The 18,297-nt window shown below is 45.1% G+C and overlaps 1 protein-coding gene across 3 annotated transcripts in view; it reads left to right on the top strand.

The window, feature by feature from the left end:
- LOC138638124 (probable cation-transporting ATPase 13A4) overlaps positions 1-18,297 on the top strand; it is a 581,505-nt gene that overhangs the window by 365,561 nt on the left and 197,647 nt on the right. For all 3 annotated transcript variants that reach the window (XM_069727152.1, XM_069727151.1, XM_069727153.1), the window contains 2 exons: positions 3,443-3,574; positions 8,491-8,661. In XM_069727152.1, coding sequence (XP_069583253.1) covers positions 3,443-3,574; positions 8,491-8,661 — 303 coding nt within the window. The remainder of the gene's footprint in view (positions 1-3,442; positions 3,575-8,490; positions 8,662-18,297) is intronic.

Below are 18,297 nucleotides of genomic sequence, written 5' to 3'. Positions count from 1 at the left end.
TAGGGTTATTGTTAGGGTTGACATTAGGGTTGTTTTGGGGTAAGGGTTGTGATTATCGTTAGGGTTAGTGATTAGGATTATGGATCGGGTTGGGATTAGGGTTAGGGGTGTGTTGGGGTTAGGGTTGGAGCTAGAATTGGGGGGTTTCCACTGTTTAGTTACATCAAGGGGTCTCCAAACACGACAGCCAATTTTGCGCTCAAAAAGTCAAATGGTGCTCCTTCCCTTCTAAGCTCTGCCGTGCGCCCAAACAGTGAGTTATCCCGACATATGGGGCATCATCGTACTCGGGATAAATTGGACAACAACTTTTGTGGTCCAATTTCTCCTGTTACCCTTGTGAAAATAAAAACTTGGGGGCTAAAAAATCTTTTTTTGTGGAAAAAAAATATTTTTTTATTTTCACGACTCTGCATTCTAAACTTCTGTGAAGCATTTGGGCATTCAAAGTTCTCACCACACATCTAGATAAGTTCCTTGGTGGGTCTAGTTTCCAAAATGGGGTCACATGTGGGGGGTTACTACTTTTTAGGTACATCAGGGGCTCTGCAAACGCAACATAACGCCAACAGACCATTCTATCTAAGTCTGCATTCCAAAATGGCGCTCCTTCCCTTCCGAGCTCTGCCGTGCGCCCAAACAGTGGTTTACCCCCACATATGGGGCATCAGCTTACTTGGGATAAATTGGACAACAACTCTTGTGGTCCAATTTCTCCTGTTAACCTTGTGAAAATAAAAACTTGGGGGCTACAAAATCTTTTATGTGGAAAAAAAATATTTTTTTATTTTCACGACTCTGCATTCTAAACTTCTGTGAAGCACTTGGGCATTCAAAGTTCTCACCACATATCTAGATAAGTTCCATGGGGGGTCTAGTTTCCAAAATGGGGTCACTTGTGGAGGGTTTCTACTGTTTAGGTACATCAGGGGCTCTGCAAACGCAACATAACGCCCGCAGATCATTCTATCAAAGTCTGCATTCCAAAACGGCGCTCCTTCCTTCCGAGCTCTGCCGTGTGCCCAAACAGTTGTTTACCCCCACATATGGGGTACCAGCATACTCAGGACAAAATGGTCAACAACTTTTGGGGTCCAATTTCTCTTCTTACCCTTGTGAAAATAAAAACTTGGGGGCTAAAAAATCTTTTTTGTGGAAAAAAAAAATATTTTTTATTTTCACGACTCTGCATTCTAAACTTCTGTGAAGCATTTGGGCATTCAAAGTTCTCACCACACACCTAGATAAGTTCCATGGGGGGTCTAGTTTCCAAAATGGGGTCACTTGTGGGGGGTTTCCACTGTTTAGGCACATCAGGGGCTCTCCAAACGTGACATGGCGTCCAATCTCAATTCCAGACAATTCTACATTGAAAAAGTAAAACGGCACTCCTTCTCTTCCAAGCTCTGCAGTGCGCCCAAACAGTGGTTTATCCCCACATATGGGGTATTGACGTACTCAGGAGAAATTGCACTACAACTTTTGTGGTCTAATTTCTCCTGTTACCCTTGTGAAAATAAAAATTTGGGGGCAAAAAGATCATTTTTGTAGAAAAAATGCGATTTTTTTATTTTCATGGCTCAACGTTATAAACTTCTGTGAAGCACATGGGGGTTCAAAGTGCTCACCACTCATCTAGATAAGTTCCTTAAGGGGTCTAGTTTCCAAAATGGTGTCACTTGTGTGGGGTTTCCACTGTTTAGGCACATCAGGGGCTCTCCAAACGCGACATGGCGTCCGATCTCAATTCCAGACAATTCTACATTGAAAAAGTAAAACGGTACTCCTTCTCTTCCAAGCTCTGCGGTGCGCCCAAACAGTGGTTTACCCCCACATTTTGGGTATCGACATACTCAGGAGAAATCGTAATACAACTTTTGTGGTCTAATTTCTCCTGTTACCCTTGTGAAAATAAAAATTTGGGGGCAAAAAGATCATGTTTGTAGAAAAAAATGCGATTTGTTATTTTCACGGCTCAACGTTATAAACTTCTGTGATGCACATGGGGATTCAAAGTGCTCACCACACATGTAGATAAGTTCCTTAAGTGGTCTAGTTTCCAAAATGGTGTCACTTGGGGGGGTTTCCACTGTTTAGGCACATCAGGGGCTCTCCAAGCGCGACATGGCGTCCAATCTCAATTCCTGCCAATTCTACATTGAAAAAGTAAAACGGCGCTCCTTCACTTCCAAGCTCTGCAGTGCGCCCAAACAGTGGTTTACCCTCACATATGGGGTATCAACGTATTCAGGAGAAATTGCACAACAACTTTTGTGGTCTAATTTATCCTGTTACCCTTGTGAAAATAAGAATTTGTGGGCGAAAAGATCATTTTTGTGTAAACAAATGAGATTTTTTATTTTCACGGCTCTACGTTATAAACTTCTGTGAAGCTCTTGGGGGTTCAAAGTGCTCACCACACATCTAGATAAGTTCCTTAAGGGGTCTAGTTTACAAAATGGTGTCACTTGTGGGGGGTTTCCACTGTTTAGGCACATCAGGGGCTCTCTAAACGTGACATGGCATTCGATTTCAATTCCAGCCAATTCTGCATTGAAAAAGTCAAACGGCGCTCCTTCACTTCCAAGCTCTGCGGTGCGCCCAAACAGTGGTTTACCCCCACATATGGGGTATTGGCGTATTCAGGAGAAATTGCATAACAAAATTTATGGTTACATTTCTGTTTTTATACTTGTGAAAATAAAAAAAATGGTTCTGAATTAAAATGTTTGCAAAAAAAAGTTAAATGTTCATTTTTTCCTTCCACATTGTTTCAGTTCCTGTGAAGCATGTAAAGGGTTAATAAACTTCTTGAATGTGGTTTTGAGAACCTTGAGGGGTGTAGTTTTTAGAATGGTGTCACACTTCATTATTTTCTACCATATAGACCCCTCAAAATGACTTCAAATGTGATGTGGTCCCTAAAAAAAAGGTGTTGTAAAAATGAGAAATTGCTGGTCAACTTTTAACCCTTATAACCCCGTAACAAAAAAAATTTGTTACCAAAATTGTGCTGATGTAAAGTAGACATGTGGGAAATGTTATTTATTAACTATTATTTGTGACATATCTCTCTGATTTAAGGGCATAAAAATACAAAGTTTGAAAATTGCAAAATTTTAAAAATTTTCGCCATATTTCCGTTTTTTTCATAAATAATCGCAACTAATATCGACGAAATGTTACCACTAACATGAAGTACAATATGTCATGAAAGAATAATCTCAGAATCAGCGGGATCCGTTGAAGCGTTCCAGAGTTATAACCTCATAAAGTGACAGTGGTCAGAATTGCAAAAATTGGCCCGGTCATTAAGTACCAAATTGGCTCTGTCACTAAGGGGTTGATATTGTATCCTAAAGTGTATGATTTAAACATTATTTTGCATAAATTGAACAATTTCTGCGGTGGAAGTAATAATGGTAATTACATTTTTCTTCAGATATACAAGAAGTAGAATCTCAGGATTTGGTTCCCGGAGATGTTATTGTTTTAACTGGAAGGAAATTCTATTTGCCCTGTGACTCCATATTAATTACAGGAAGCTGCGTTGTTAATGAAGGAATGCTAACAGGTAAAAATGTCTGCATGGACAGATGCCTTCTTGTTTGCCGTATACTCTACATATAAAACAAAGTGCAATGGAAGTAAAAAACAAAGCATAAACTTATGGCTCAGCCCTAGCATTAACTATTGTGCATGTTATGTATCAGGCATCAGGTAGCAACAAGCACAAACTCTCCAGCAATGAGTTACTGTTGAGGATGGAGATAGAGATGAGCAGATAAATTTGAGTGGAATTGAATTCTACTTGAATTGTAAAAAAAATTAGCAATTGCTAGAATGCAGTTTTTTTATGAATTGCTTCCATGCCTATTCAGCAAACTGGACCGTAAAAGACCTTTTCTCAACCATTAAAGGGTATAAAAATATTTAAAAATTATTTTACTCACATCCCATGTCACCAGTCTGGTCCCTGTCATATCTCCAGATCATCTAATTTTGTGCTGAAATCCCTGGGCCTCTCATACTGGTAGGAGACTTCTGGCTTTGATCAGGGCTCAGGAGAGTTCTATGCAAAAGGTCAATATCAAAGCCAGAAGTCCCAGTTCAGAGAGCGAGATACTGCGTGAGCAGAGATAATATGAAGATGAGGAGAGGATCGGATGGGTGATGATGAGGAGACGGGGTCTGTAAAGGTGAGCGCTGAAGTGAGTGTAAGGGAGCATAAGCAAAATGTAGAGCATAATTCAGTACATAATAAGGGACATTAAATTCCCAGAGTATAACTTCTCTGAGAATCGGACATCATTGTGAACAGGCGAACTCGAATTTGTCTAATCCACTCATCTCTAGTTGGAGAAAATTTGGTGAATTGACACAAAATATTGCACCACCATCAAAGCTTTTTCTTAATAACTTTTTTAGCCATTAATTTATTAGACCATTTATTAGCCACTGGGTATTATGCAGTAGGTCTGTTCTATTATCTAAACCAGGGGTCCCCAACTCCAGTCCTGAAGGCCCACCAACATGTCATGTTTTCAGGATTTATTTAGTCTTGCCCAGGTAATAATTGCATCACCTGTGCAATGCAAAGGAAATCCTGAAAACATGACCTGTTGGTGGGCCTTGAGGACTGGAGTTGGGGACCCCTGATCTAAACTATGGAGAAGAGTTTGTTTTAATGTAATAATTAAATAAATGGCAAAATACATGAATGTCCTTCAGAGTGGAAGTGAGGGTGTTTCTAAATACTGTAATTAACCCCTTTATGTTCTTTGAGGCATATTCACGTCAAAAAAGTATTATTCCTGACTTTGATGTGGGCTTCATCGCTAGTCCCGCATCTATCCGCGCACTAGATGGCAAATCTAATGATGCTGAATGGCTCCACTTGTGGCTGTTAAGCAGTTAAATCTCGCAGTCAAATACTGACAGTGGAATTTAACACGCATCAGCGGGAAGCGCATCACAAAGCCTGCCATGATAGCCATTATTCTGCCGAAGACCCCCGTGCCTGTCATTATGAATCTCCTGTGAATGCTGGCTTTTGGCTGGCATTCATAGGAGGTCATAAATTTTGCTATGCATAGCAGGGCTGAAGCACTGCTATGTATAGCACAGGCAATCGGACAATCACAAGAAGTTTTTGCATTGACATGTAATGCAGGTGATCTGAATGCTACAGCGCAGACAACAGGTGGGATAAAAAATCTACTTCTACTTTATTTAATTAACAGGGTTAAATGCGGGAAAAATCATTATCACAGATAAATGCACAAGAACAATATTCACAGTACTATTTACAAGCAACAGGCAATATATAGGTTAGTACATTACGAGAGATATGTCCTCGAGATCAGCTCGGGGTATACAGTCCAACCTTGGTCCAACCAGGAAGGGGCAAACGTTGTATTTAGCAGGAACAGTCTCTAGGGCACCCTCATAGCTTTCCAGGCCCTGACATAATCTTAATAGCACTTTCTGGGGCTGTTTATCATCAGCCAGGCCCCATCCCATTTTCAGCCTCCCCCTGAACACACCCGATAAAGCGAGTCTGTGCTGAAAGCAGCAGCCCTGCTCACTCGCATCCTCCAATCACTAGCTGAGGAGAGAGTCTCTGGTCGTGTATTCTTCGGGAATCTTGAATGCTTGACCGCCGACATGTGTCTCCTTGATATGGTTAAATGTGTGAGACTGGTCCTCGACTCTTAACTGGGGTAATCTGGTTTCCAGGTCATGACTGGCATTGTTCTGGTCTTCATTACTTGACCAGCGTAGTCTGGAGTCCACACCTCGACTAGAGTCATCCGAATCTTGCTCTCTGACTCACATTTTCCTGCCTCTCTTGTTCTCAAGCATGTCTAGTAACTCGGCCGCAGCATCTCTTGGGTCTAGCTTGGCTCTTATCACGGCCCTCCACTGGAGCAGGGCATGGATCTTCCCCACAATGTAGGCCTTCTCCGGCATCTGACCGCTTTCGTACTCTTCTGTGCCGATGGTGGCTGCAAGGCATACAACTTGCCCTGGTGCAGGTTCTGGCGCCAACTCCCCTTCTCAGCCTGGCCAGGCATGTACTGTTTTGTTTCCTTTTTTTGTTCCCCTTTTTTTTTTCTTTATGTTCTTTTGAAGTGTTGTCTTATGTAAAACAGTGTTTTATACAGTTTCTTTGCTTTTCAGTAACCCCATGAGTACGACCCGGGAGGGTCGAAACGTCGGGTTTCAGTCTACTCAAATGAATGTGAATGTGGCAACCACTTTTTTGTCTTCTTGAATAAAATTGGCATACACCTTTTGCATCATATCAGTCCTTTTTCTATGGGGAAACTCCTTGACATGTCCCCCATTTTTCCAAAAGTCCAACACTTAATTCTGAGCCTGTATGGTGGGTGCCTCGGTCTGCATTGCTGTCCTCCAGGAGAGGCATACCCCCTATGTAATCCTTCTTCATTCCAGGATATAAGATTAGATTCTGGATTTGCTGCTTGAGTTTTTCTTATGCTCTGTATCTCTCCTCTAATTTTTGTCATCTGCCGTAAGTCACCCCAGGGTATGGGATTCGATTCCAGGGTAGCAGCAAGGGCTTCTTTTTGCTCCATAATTTTGCTCTAATTTCCTGCCGTAATTCATGGGCTCATTTCTTGTTCAGCATGGAGGGCCCCCAAGACGGTTACTTCTTGGCTTCTGCTCCAATCTCGATGAAGCTCATATTATAGCTCAAGCATTCTTTCAGGGCTTGCCTTTGGTAAGTGTATCTCAGGCCTGCAACCAACTGATCTCTGAATACTTCATCCAAGGCACCTGCTCCTTCATATTTACCACCAGTTTTCATGGTGATGTGGGCCATTACCTCCTGCTGAGAGTTCACGTATTAAGTATCTGTCTCTCCCTCTCTCTGAACCCGACAAAAGAGGTGAGTATGTGAATCACCTAAATCAGTCCTGTCACTGTGCATGTCCTCTAAAATCTTGATCACTTTATCTACTGTATTATGGTTTTGTGTTTGCCTGAACATCACCATCTGTTGGGCCTCTCCATCCAAAGTCAACAAGGCTAACTCTGTCTGTAAGGCAAGTGTCATGCGGTACATACGTAACATACTTCTCAAATGCTTAACCCAGTCCCACATCATTACATTGTCACCCATAAATTTTGGTATATTGCTAAGCATAAATCCAAGGGGGAATGCCTCCCTTGGTGGGTTCGGACTCAGACTGATCTGCCATCTCTGCACTAGATTGTTGCATCCTGACGACTATGCCAAATGTAATGCAGGTGGTCTTAATGCAACAGCGGAGACAACTGGTGGGCTCAACAATCTACTTCTACTTTATTCACTTAACAGGGACAAATGCGGGAAAGATTATTATCACTGGTAAATTCACAAGAACAATAGTCACAGTATCATTTACAAGCAGCAGGCAATTATATGCATATAGATATATTGGTTACTGCATTACAAGAGATATGTCCTCAAGATCAGCTTGAGGACTACAGTACCATCTTGGTCTAACCAGGAAGGGGGCAAACGCTGTATTTAGCAGGAACATTCTCTAGGGCACCCTTGCAGCTTTCCAGGTCCTGCCAAAGTCTAATAACGCTTTCTGGGGCTCTTTATCATCAGTCAGGCCCCGTCTCATTTGCAGTCTCCCCCTGCCCACACCCGGAACCGTGAGTCTGCGCTTAAAGCAATGGCCCTGCTCACTCTCATCCTTTGATCACCAGCTGAGGTGAGAGTCTCCTTTTGTGTTTTCTTCAGATTTTTTCGGTGCTTGACCACCGACGGGAATCTCCTTGATCTGGTAGAGTGGGGGACTGGTCCTCGACTCTTAACTGGCGTCGTTTGGGTTCCAGGTCCTGACCGGCGTTGCTCTGGAGCCGTCCGATACCCTGAGATACTTCCTATTATATGACAACCAAAGACAATGCAGTAGCTGTGGGCGAAACGCGCGTAGGGACGCGTGTTGACACTAATGGAGAAAGAGAGGGGTAACATTACCATATGGGACTATTAGCTCCTTTTTCATTTATGACATTTTTGGGTCACTGGACCATAGGGTATATCCCTTTTACATGTGTGCAATAGTTGATTTTTGTGGTTGCTTAGGGACTTAGTGAGCACTAGCACTTTATCTCTACTACAATAGGTGACTACTGGATCTCATTGTTGATCAGTTTATGCCCCTCTCTGTATTCATGGTGCAACACTGGTTGTTTTCTTGGTGAACCCATATTCGATATTTAAATAACTCTGTATGTTATATCTTTTTGGAAATATCATTGGATCATAGTTTTGTAAACTTTTATTAGTAAAAAAATAAATCTTTTTACACTAATTTTATGAGTTGCTATACTTCATTGTCTTCGTTTGTATCTACACAAGATGTAAAATGTTAGTTTACAGTCCATTATTTGGCATCAGAAAATGTAACTTGTTCCGGAAGCAGTATTTGTATGTTTGTATATAAATATTGAGTTGTATTACAGGGGAAAGTGTTCCTGTGACTAAGATACCATTGCCAAATGTTGATAATTCCATTCCTTGGAAAATACACAGTGGTGAAGATTACAAGAGTCATGTCCTCTTCTGTGGCACAGACGTCATCCAAACTCAAGCTCCTAGTAAAAGTTTGGTGAAAGCTGTCGTATTAAAAACAGGTATAAGAATATAACTTAACTATTGTATATTAAGGAGGATACATATGCAAAAAAGATTCTTGCTAATGTACTAAGAACAGATTCAATTTTAAATGATAAGATACAATATAATATAAAATACTATAAATACAAAAAGTAATGTAAGCATATAAGCAAATTGAGTGTGCAGTATATCATGTGGACTGACTAGTGATGAGAGAGTATACTCGTTGCTTGGGTTTTCCCGAGCACGCTTGGGTGATCTCTGAGTATTTTGTATTGCTCGGACATTTAGTTTTCGTTGTGTCTGCTGCATGATTTACTGCTGCTAGCCAGGCTGAATACATGTGAGGAATGCCTGTTTGTTAGTTAATCCCCTCATGTATTCAGCCTGTCCAGCAGCCACAAATCATGCAGATGCAGCTATGAAAACTAAATCTCCAAGCACTACAAAATGCTCGGAGACCACCCGAGCATGCTCTGGGAAACCCGAGTAACGAGTATACTCGCCCATCACTAGTCTGAACCCCTTAACCTATGGAGCTTTTTTAAATTTTGTGTTTTTGGTTTTCGCTCTCCTCCTTCCCAGAGCCATTACTTTTTTATTTTTCTGTCAATATGGCCATGTGAGGGCTTTTTTTTTACAGGACAAGTTGTACTTTTCAAATGCATTATTGGTTTTACCTTGTTTTGTACTACAAAATGGAAAAAAAAATTCCAAGTGTGGTGAAATTGCAAAAAAAATTGCAAAAAAAATTGCAATCCCACACTTGTTTTTTGTTTGACTTTTTTGCTAGGTTCACTAAATGCTAAAACTGACCTGCCATTATGATTTTCCAATTCATTACAAGTTCATAGACACCAAACATGTCTAGGTTTTTTTTTATCTAAGTGGTGAAAAAAATTCCAAACTTTGCTAAAAAAGAAAAAAATTGTTCAATTTTCCGTTACTCGTAGTGTCTCCATTTTTCGTGATCTGGGGTTGGATCAGGGCTTATTTTTTGTGTGCTGAGCTGACGTTTTTAATGATACCATTTTTGTGCAGATATGTTCTTTTGGTCGCCTGTTATTGCATTTTAATGCAATGTCGTGGCAACCAAAAAACGTAATTCTGGCATTCTTAATTTTTCTCTCGCTACGCCGTTTAGTGATCAGATTAATCCTTTTCTTTTATTGATAGATCGGGTGATTCTGAACACGGCGATACCAAATATGTGTAGGTTTGATTTTATTATTGTTTTATTTTGAATAAGTTGAAAGCGGGGTGATTTGAACTTTTATATTTTTTTTATTTTTTTCATATTTTTAAAAAGTTTTATTTTTAAATTTTGGCATGCTTTAGTAGCCTCCATGGGAGGCTAGATACTGCCATAACTCGATCGCCCCTGCTCAGATCAACTCTATGTAGTAGATTTACAGCATTGCTATGAGCGCTGATCACAGGGTGGGGCTCATAGCAATCTGGTATCAACAACTATAGAAGTCTTCAGGAAACCTCTGGTTGTCATGCCGACGCACCAATGACCCCGATCACGTGACAGCAGCATTTAACTAGTTAATATGCATGGGCAGAACGCAATTTTACCCTCGCCTATTATTCAAAACAGCTGACATGTCCCAACTTTGATGTGGTCTCACCACCGGAGCCCACATCAAAGCAGGGATTCTGCCATCAGAAGTACTATTCTGTCCAATGGCAGAAAGTGGTTAAAGGGGCTGTCTACTGCTCAGAAAACCCCTTCTCAATCCCTATTTTTCTCCATAGTAGAATAAAAACACTTACACTTACCTCCGATGCCTTTCCCATGGTGTTGTCACTGGCTCTCCCAGGAATAACAATGCCATGTGATCCCTGTGGCCAATCTGTGCTGGCTTCCAACAATGATGTGTACAGATGTGGTATTTGTGCTTGAGATTGTGATGTTAATCAATGAGCATGGGGTGGAGATAGAAGTACAAAAAGTATAAGTAAGCGGGAATGTGCACTGAACTCTTCTGCCATTCAAAGGGGTATATCAAGTATCTCAGAATATTTGAATAAAGGAGTTTTTTTATACTGACAGATTCCCTTTAAAGGGAACCTGTCACATCAAGTAACAGATATAGGGTTAGTTTGCAGTTTTATATTGTTAGGAGGGTACCCAGTAGCTGTAGTGAAAGAAAGACTCCCAGCCAATGCTGCTACAGTTACCAATCACACCTTTAAACATGCCCCAGTGCTATGACTGCCAGCCGCCTCAGCAATGTATTAGTGCAGAACCATCTGTCTGTCAAGTCAAAGTGTCAAGGTGTGCTTTTAGTGTCCGATCACAGTTTTGAGAGTGGTGATTGTAGCTGCACCAACAAACCTATGTGACTGAAAATTAATGGCCCAAAAGAAGAGAAAAGTTTGCGTGCTCCTGGGTGCCGTACTTTCAGTATGGTGGACGAGAACTTTTCTAACTAGACTGCCCTACTGATTAGCCCTATTTCAGCAGGTTAATAGCATTTTCCAATGTGACAGGTTCCATTTTAAGCTGTATATAAATAAATTCGGATTTTCACCTACCATAGCACTAATAAAAAGCAGCCAAGAGTCTGTGAAGGAAAGGGGAATGCTTGATAAGTAGTAAAAAGTTATAGTGGAGTGTAGATTTTGAAAATACCTGGCTTAGAAGGGAAGAGCACAGATAAAAATGATTGTGGTGATCATTCTTACCAAAATAACTAGGGCAGCGGAGATGAAAAATTAAAAACTAAAAAAGATAGGTTATTCAGCTCTCCAGCCTTTATTTTTTATGATGTGGTAAATTTGAAATCCTAAAACTAGTGAAAGGTAAAATCCTGGGCAAAAGACCTAAGGCTTAACGCCAAACATAGGGCAGAGCAAAGTACTGCAATGCACAGGCGCCTGGGCTCTCTGACCTTTCTCGGCGCCTGCGCACTGCAGTACTTTGCTCTGCCCTCAACAGGGCAGTTGAAGTATGCCTGCTCCAGAGCCGCAGCAAGAAGACAAGAAGAGGACGTCATCAAATGAAGATAGAAGGCGCCAGACCCGGACCGCGATGCCCATCGGACTGGACCACAGTGGGACTGCCAATGGGTCAGTATAATCAAAAATTTATTTCTCAGGCTACGTTGGGAGCTTACCTACAGCATTACAGAATTCTGTAGATAAGCCCCTGATGTCGGTGGGCTTAGCTCAGATACGATTTTTGGGGTGACAGACTCCCTTTAAATGCTGCTGTCAAAGATTGACAGTGGCATTTAAATTGTTAAACAGCCCTAGGCGGCACTAACTACAGCTGTTATAGGCAGATGCCACTATATACAACACAGTGAGCATTTGTCCGGTAAGGTGCAGGTTCAATTCTTGGACCACTCAATATAACCACTGCGACCACATGCCATAAATTTATATTATGTGGTAATCATTGGGTTAAGGCTTAAGAAAACTATTGTTTAAGTAGACTTGTGTTAGGTGTCGAGTTCCCACCTCTGCACAGGGGGAATCTCAAACCATCTCTGCTGCGGTCTCCCATTCTTCTCCAGCTGCAGTGGAGTCTGCTCAGCAGAGACATTGGTCCCAGCGTCTTGCTCAGTCTCACTCTGTGCATAGGATTGCTGCAGCTTTTCCAGCTTCTGCCATTGAAGCCAGTGCTGGGCAGTGGCGAGCGGACGCTTCTGAGACTAAGTCCTACTTTGCACACACTGAGCATGCCCAGGGCAAGATCTCTCAGTGGAGATCTAGGGTCACATGCTCAGGTACTGCAGCGACTTCCATTGGTCCTTTTCACGGAAGGTCCTGTAGGTACTAGGACTAAGTTCTGCTTTGCACACTGAGCATGCCCAGGGCAAGATCTCTCAGTGGAGATCTAGGGTCACATGCTCAGGTACTGCAGCAATTCCATTGGTCCTTCTTTGAAAGGTCCTATACGTGCTGCAGCTATTTAAGGCTCGCATGGCCACACTAGTGTACATTTGTAAACGTGTGTGTGTTGTGAGTGAAAGTCGCTCTTTAAATAACCCTCCCTATTGGATGACTGTTCGTGGAAGGTGTATGATTGCAATCTAGTGCCTGACTTATCCAACAGCACGTTACACACTAATACAGCGTCTAGTTGCTGTCTGCCAGTGCGGCGCCGTGCGCTTTCACAGCGCTTTCCTGACCCAAGCCTGGGTGGTTAGTGGCGTCCGCCAGTGCTGCACCGCACGCACTCTCGTGCATTCCTTTGTTATTATTTTGGTTACGCTGACACCCCAGTTGCGGTGTCGACCGCAAGTAGTCCACACTGACTCAGATCCCAAGTCTTAGGACTGAGCTCGGAGACTCCTTGCTTGTGCTCTTGTGTGCGGTACCATGGCCCTGTGGCTTAACAGGGTTCGCTTCCTTCACGCAGGGTGAAGTTAACCCGTGTGCATTCACATTGTACCGCCATATAGTCCGTCATTACTTGGCAGCAGGTTCCATCTCTGCACGGTGGACCCCGGGCTGCGAACGCACCTTATTCTACCTATCTTATTATTTGGTGCGTTCCGCTAGCCCTGACATTACACTAGCGCCAGGGTCTGGCTAGTAATGACAGATAAACAGCAATCCTTGCAGTACATCCAGCAGCTGGAGGGTAGGTTGGCGGCTCTCGAGCGCACAACCTCAGCTGTGGATGTAACCGCAGTTGCTGTTCAAGCTGCTAGTGTGGCTGCAGCAACCTTGGCCACTGCCACTCCTGTACCGACTCTATCACGCCTCCCGCTGCCAGAAAAAATTTTCGGGTCATAGTAAGTCTTGTAGGGGTTTCGTGAGTCAGTGCTCTATACATCTCGCGCTTCTGGCCTCTCGTTTCCCTACAGAGCGGGCAAAGGTGGGGTTTATTGTGTCTCTCCTGTCGGACAGGGCGTTAGAGTGGGCTACGCCGCTGTGGGAGCGTGGCGATCATGTGGTGCAGACTGCTTCGTTTTTCCTGAGCACTCTGAAACAGGTCTTTTTAGGACCTCGTGTCACCCATGATACGGCGCTCCAACTGTTGGCATTGACTCAGGGCTCGACCTTGGTCAGCCATTTTGCCGTCCACTTCCGCACCCTAGCATCTGAGCTAGAGTGGTCGGATAAAGCCCTAATTCCGATATTTTGGAGGGGGCTGGCTGACCACATGAAGGACGCCCTGGCCACTAGGGAGATTCCCGCCACACTGGAGGAGTTAATAGCTGTGTCCACTCGTATTGACCTCCATTTTCACGAGCGGAGGTTAGAGCGAGCCCAGTGAAGGCAGAGGTTTCGGCTGGCTCCCACCTTCGCCAAACCTTTGGAATCTCCAGTCCAGGCTCCTGAGTCACATGAGGCCATGGAAGTGTCACGAGCGGGATCTAAGTCCCGGACCTCTCGTGCACTCCAGGTTTGTCATGTTTGCCAGCAGTCAGGACATCTTGCCACCAGATGTTCCCAGCGGTCGAGGAAACTTCAGCGTCTAGTGGTAGTAGGTGGAGCTACACTAGACACGGTGACGTTTGCCTCCATTTTGTCCTTTAAGGGGACAATAACAATAGGCTCATTCACTCACTCGATAGAGCTCTGCGTGGATTCTGGGGCAGAGGGCAATTTTATGTCTTCTGCCTTTGCCCAACGTCACGCAATACCCCTGGTTATGCTAGCTCAACCAGTAACGGTACGAGTGGTGAATGGGTCGACACTGCCCTCACTGATAACACACCAGACCATCCCTTTTACTCTGTCGATGTCGCCATCCCATCAGGAGATTATATCTCTGCTCGTCATTCCTGAGGGAATTGATGAGGTCTTGTTGGGAATACCTTGGCTGCGGTACCACTCTCCTCATATCGAGTGGTCCTCAGGCAGAATTCTGGGATGGGGTGAATCTTGTGGGGGTAGGTGTCAGAGGGAGTGTGTTCAGGTTGCTACTACAGAGGTACCCGCAGATTTATCCTCTCTCTCCAAGCAATATTGGTCTTATGCAGACGTGTTCTCCAAAAAGGCGGCGGAGACCCTTCCGCCCCATCGCCCCTATGACTGTCCTATTGATCTCTTGCCTGGTGCTGAGCCTCCCCGGGGTCAAGTTTATCCGTTATCTCTCCCGGAGACAGAGGCAATGTCACAGTACATCCAGGAAAATCTGGCAAGAGGATTCATTAGGAAGTCAGTGTCACCTGCTGGGGTAGGGTTCTTCTTCGTGCAGAAGAAGAATGGGGAATTGCGTCCCTGCATAGACTAGAGGGGTCTTAACGCCATCACCGTTAAGAATAAGTATCCTTTGCCCTTGATATCTGAGCTCTTTGATAGGCTTCGGGGAGCAAAGGTATTTACTAAATTAGATCTGCGGGGTGCTTACAACCTGATTCGCATCCGTGAGGGGGACAAATGGAAGACGGCTTTTAACAACAGGGATGGGCACTATGAATATCTGGTGATGCCCTTCGGGCTCTGTAATGCCCCAGCCGTTTTCCAAGACTTTGTGAATGACATCTTCCGGGATATGCTCTCCACTTCGGTCGTAGTCTATCTGGATGATATTCTCATCTACTCTCCAGATATTGACTCCCACCGGAGAGATGTTTGCAAAGTCTTCGACCTCCTACGGGCAAACTCCCTCTACGCCAAGTTGGAGAAGTGTATCTTCGAGCAGGAGTCCTTACCATTCCTAGGTTATATCATCTCTGCCCAGGGATTGGCTATGGATCCTGCCAAACTACAGGCTGTGATGGACTTGCAGGAACCCCATTCTCTTAAAGCGGTGCAGCGCTTTATGGGGTCCATTAATTATTATCGCCAGTTTATTCCGCACTTCTCAACTTTGGTAGCTCCCTTGGTTGCCCTCACCAAGAAGGGGGCAAATCCCAAATTGTGGTCTGAGGAGGTCTCCAAGGCCTTTAACTCCATAAAGTCACACTTCGCTAGCGCTCCCATCCTACATCGCCCCGATGTAGATAAGCCATTTATCATGGAGGTGGATACCTCATCTGTTTGTGCTGGAGCAGTCCTCTTCCAAAAGGATGCTCAAGGTCGGAAGCATCCTTGCTTCTTCTTTTCTAAGACCTTCTCACCAGCAGAGAGGAATTATTCCATCGGGGACAGGGAGTTGCTAGCCATGAAGTTGGCTTTCTCGGAGTGGAGACATCTCTTGGAGGGAGCTCGTTTTCCCTTCCAAGTCTTCACAGATCATAAAAATTTGGTGTACCTGCAGACAGCCCAGCGGTTGAATTCTCGCCATGCCAGATGGTCCTTGTTCTTCTCCCGGTTTCATTTCACCCTCCATTTTCATTCTGGGGAGAAGAACATTCTGGCCGACGCTCTCTTTCGCTCCGTAGTGTCATAGGAGGAGGAGCCTCGGCTTATTGTCCCTTCAGAGAGCCTGAGAACGGTGGCTCCGGTTTCGCTAGAGTCTGTGCCCCCAGGCAAGACTTTTGTTCCATCTAATTTGCAACCGGAGGTTTTCTCTTGGGCTCACTCGTCCATGGTGGGTGGACACTTTGGGACCAAGAGGGCATCTGAGCTCTTGGCGAGGACGTACTGGTGGCCGCATATGGCTCGTGACATCGCAGACTATGTTCGGGCATGTGTTTCCTGCACCAAGAACAAGTCTCCTCGGCAACTGCCAGCTGGGTTGCTTTACCCCATGCCGGTGACGGACAGGCCCTGGGAGATAGTCGGGATGGATTTTGTGGTGGGCTTACCCAAGTCTCGTAACTGCACCATTATCTGGGTGATCACCGACTATTTTTCCAAAATGGTGCACTTGGTGCCTCTTCCACGGCTACCGTCTGCACGGGCTCTGGCTGTGTTGTTCATCAAGCATATCTTTCGCCTACACGGTATGCCAGACAAAATTGTCAGTGACTGGGGTCCCCAGTTTGCGTCTCGATTCTGAAGAGAGCTTTGTCGTCAACTCAGTATTAAGTTGAATCTCTCTTCGGCATATCATCCGGAGACGAATGGGTTGGTAGAGAGGGCCAACCAGACCCTGGTCACATATTTACGACATTTTGTTTCTGCCAGGCAGGATGACTGGGCATCCTTGCTACCGTGGGCAGAGTTTGCGCTTAACAACGCCATAGCCGACTCCACCGGTCAGACTCCATTCCTCCTAAATTACGGCCAGCATCCGCATGTCCCTGTGCCCATGCCCGTGTCTTCCGCTGACTCCAGGGTGGCAGACTGGGCTGTGGAGGCACGGGATATTTGAGACCGGACTCAGGATGTCATTTGGGCCTCCAAGGAGAGAATGAGGTCCTTCGCCGATGCTAATCGGCGCCCCGCTCCGACCTATGCTCCTGGCGACTTAGTGTGGCTCTCCGTCCGTAACATCAGGCTGCGTGTTGAGTCCACTAAGTTTGCACCTCGCTACTTGGGTCCCTTCAAGGTCGTTGAACAGGTTAACCCTGTGGTCTACCGTCTGGCCCTTCCTCCACGCCTGGGTATCACTGACACCTTTCATGTGTCCCTCTTGAAACCCGTATACATGTCCCGGTTTTCCGAGTCATCTGCCGGGACATTGGGTTCATCTACGGACGATTTCGAGGTGAACGCTATTTTGGGGTGCAAGGTGGTACGTGGCAAAAAATCTATTTGGTGGATTGGAAGGGCTATAGCTCAGAGGACAGGTCCTGGGAGCCTGCTGAAGAAATTCGAGCTCCGCAGCTCATTGCTGCCTTCGAGCATAGTGAGGTCCAGGGAGGGGGGCCCTAGGAGGGGGGGTGATGTTAGGTGTCGAGTTCCCACCTCTGCACAGGGGGAATCTCGAACCATCTCTGCTGCGGTCTCCCATTCTTCTCCAGCCGCAGTGGAGTCTGCTCAGCGGAGATGTCGGTCTCAGCGTCTTGCTCAGTCTCACTCTGTGCATAGGGTTGCTGCTGCTTTTCCAGCTTCTGCCATTGAAGCCAGTGCTGGGCATTGGCGAGCGGACGCTTCTGAGACTAAGTCCTACTTTGCACACACTGAGCATGCCAAGGGCAAGATCTCTCAGTGGAGATCTAGGGTCACATGCTCAGGTACTGCAGCGACTTCCATTGGTCCTTCTCACAGAAGGTCCCGTAAGTACTAGGACTAAGTTCTGCTTTGCACACTGAGCATGCCCAGGGCAAGATCTCTCAGTGGAGATCTAGGGTCACATGCTCAGGTACTGCAGCAATTCCATTGGTCCTTCTTTGAAGGTCCTAAACGTGCTGCAGCTATTTAAGGCTCGCATGGCCCCACGGCCATGCGCTAGTGTACATTTGTAAACGTGTGTGTGTTGTGAGTGAAAGTCGCTCTTTAAATAACCCTCCCTATTGGATGACTGTTCGCGGAAGGTGTATGATTGCAATCTAGCGCCCGACTTATCCAACAGCACGTTACACACTAATACAGTGTCTAGTTGCTGTCTGCCAGTGCAGCGTCGTGCGATTTCACAGCGCTTTCCTGACCCAAGCCTGGGTGGTTAGTGGCGTCCGCCAGTGCTGCACCGCACGCACTCTTGTGCATTCCTTTGTTATTATTTTGGTTACGCTGACACCCCAGTTGCCGTGTCGACCGCAAGTAGTCTACACAGACTCAGATCCCAAGTCTTAGGGCTGAGCTCGGAGACTCCTTGCTTGTGCTCTTGTGTGCGGTACCACGGCCCTGTGACTTAACAGGGTTCGCTTCCTTCACACAGGGTGAAGTTAACCCTTGTGCATTCACATTGTACC

This window comes from Ranitomeya imitator, chromosome 5, assembly GCF_032444005.1.
Source record: "Ranitomeya imitator isolate aRanImi1 chromosome 5, aRanImi1.pri, whole genome shotgun sequence".
Taxonomy (NCBI): domain Eukaryota; kingdom Metazoa; phylum Chordata; class Amphibia; order Anura; family Dendrobatidae; genus Ranitomeya; species Ranitomeya imitator.
The sequence above is the reverse complement of the archived record's forward strand: the minus strand, read 5'-3'. Positions and strand labels throughout refer to the sequence as shown.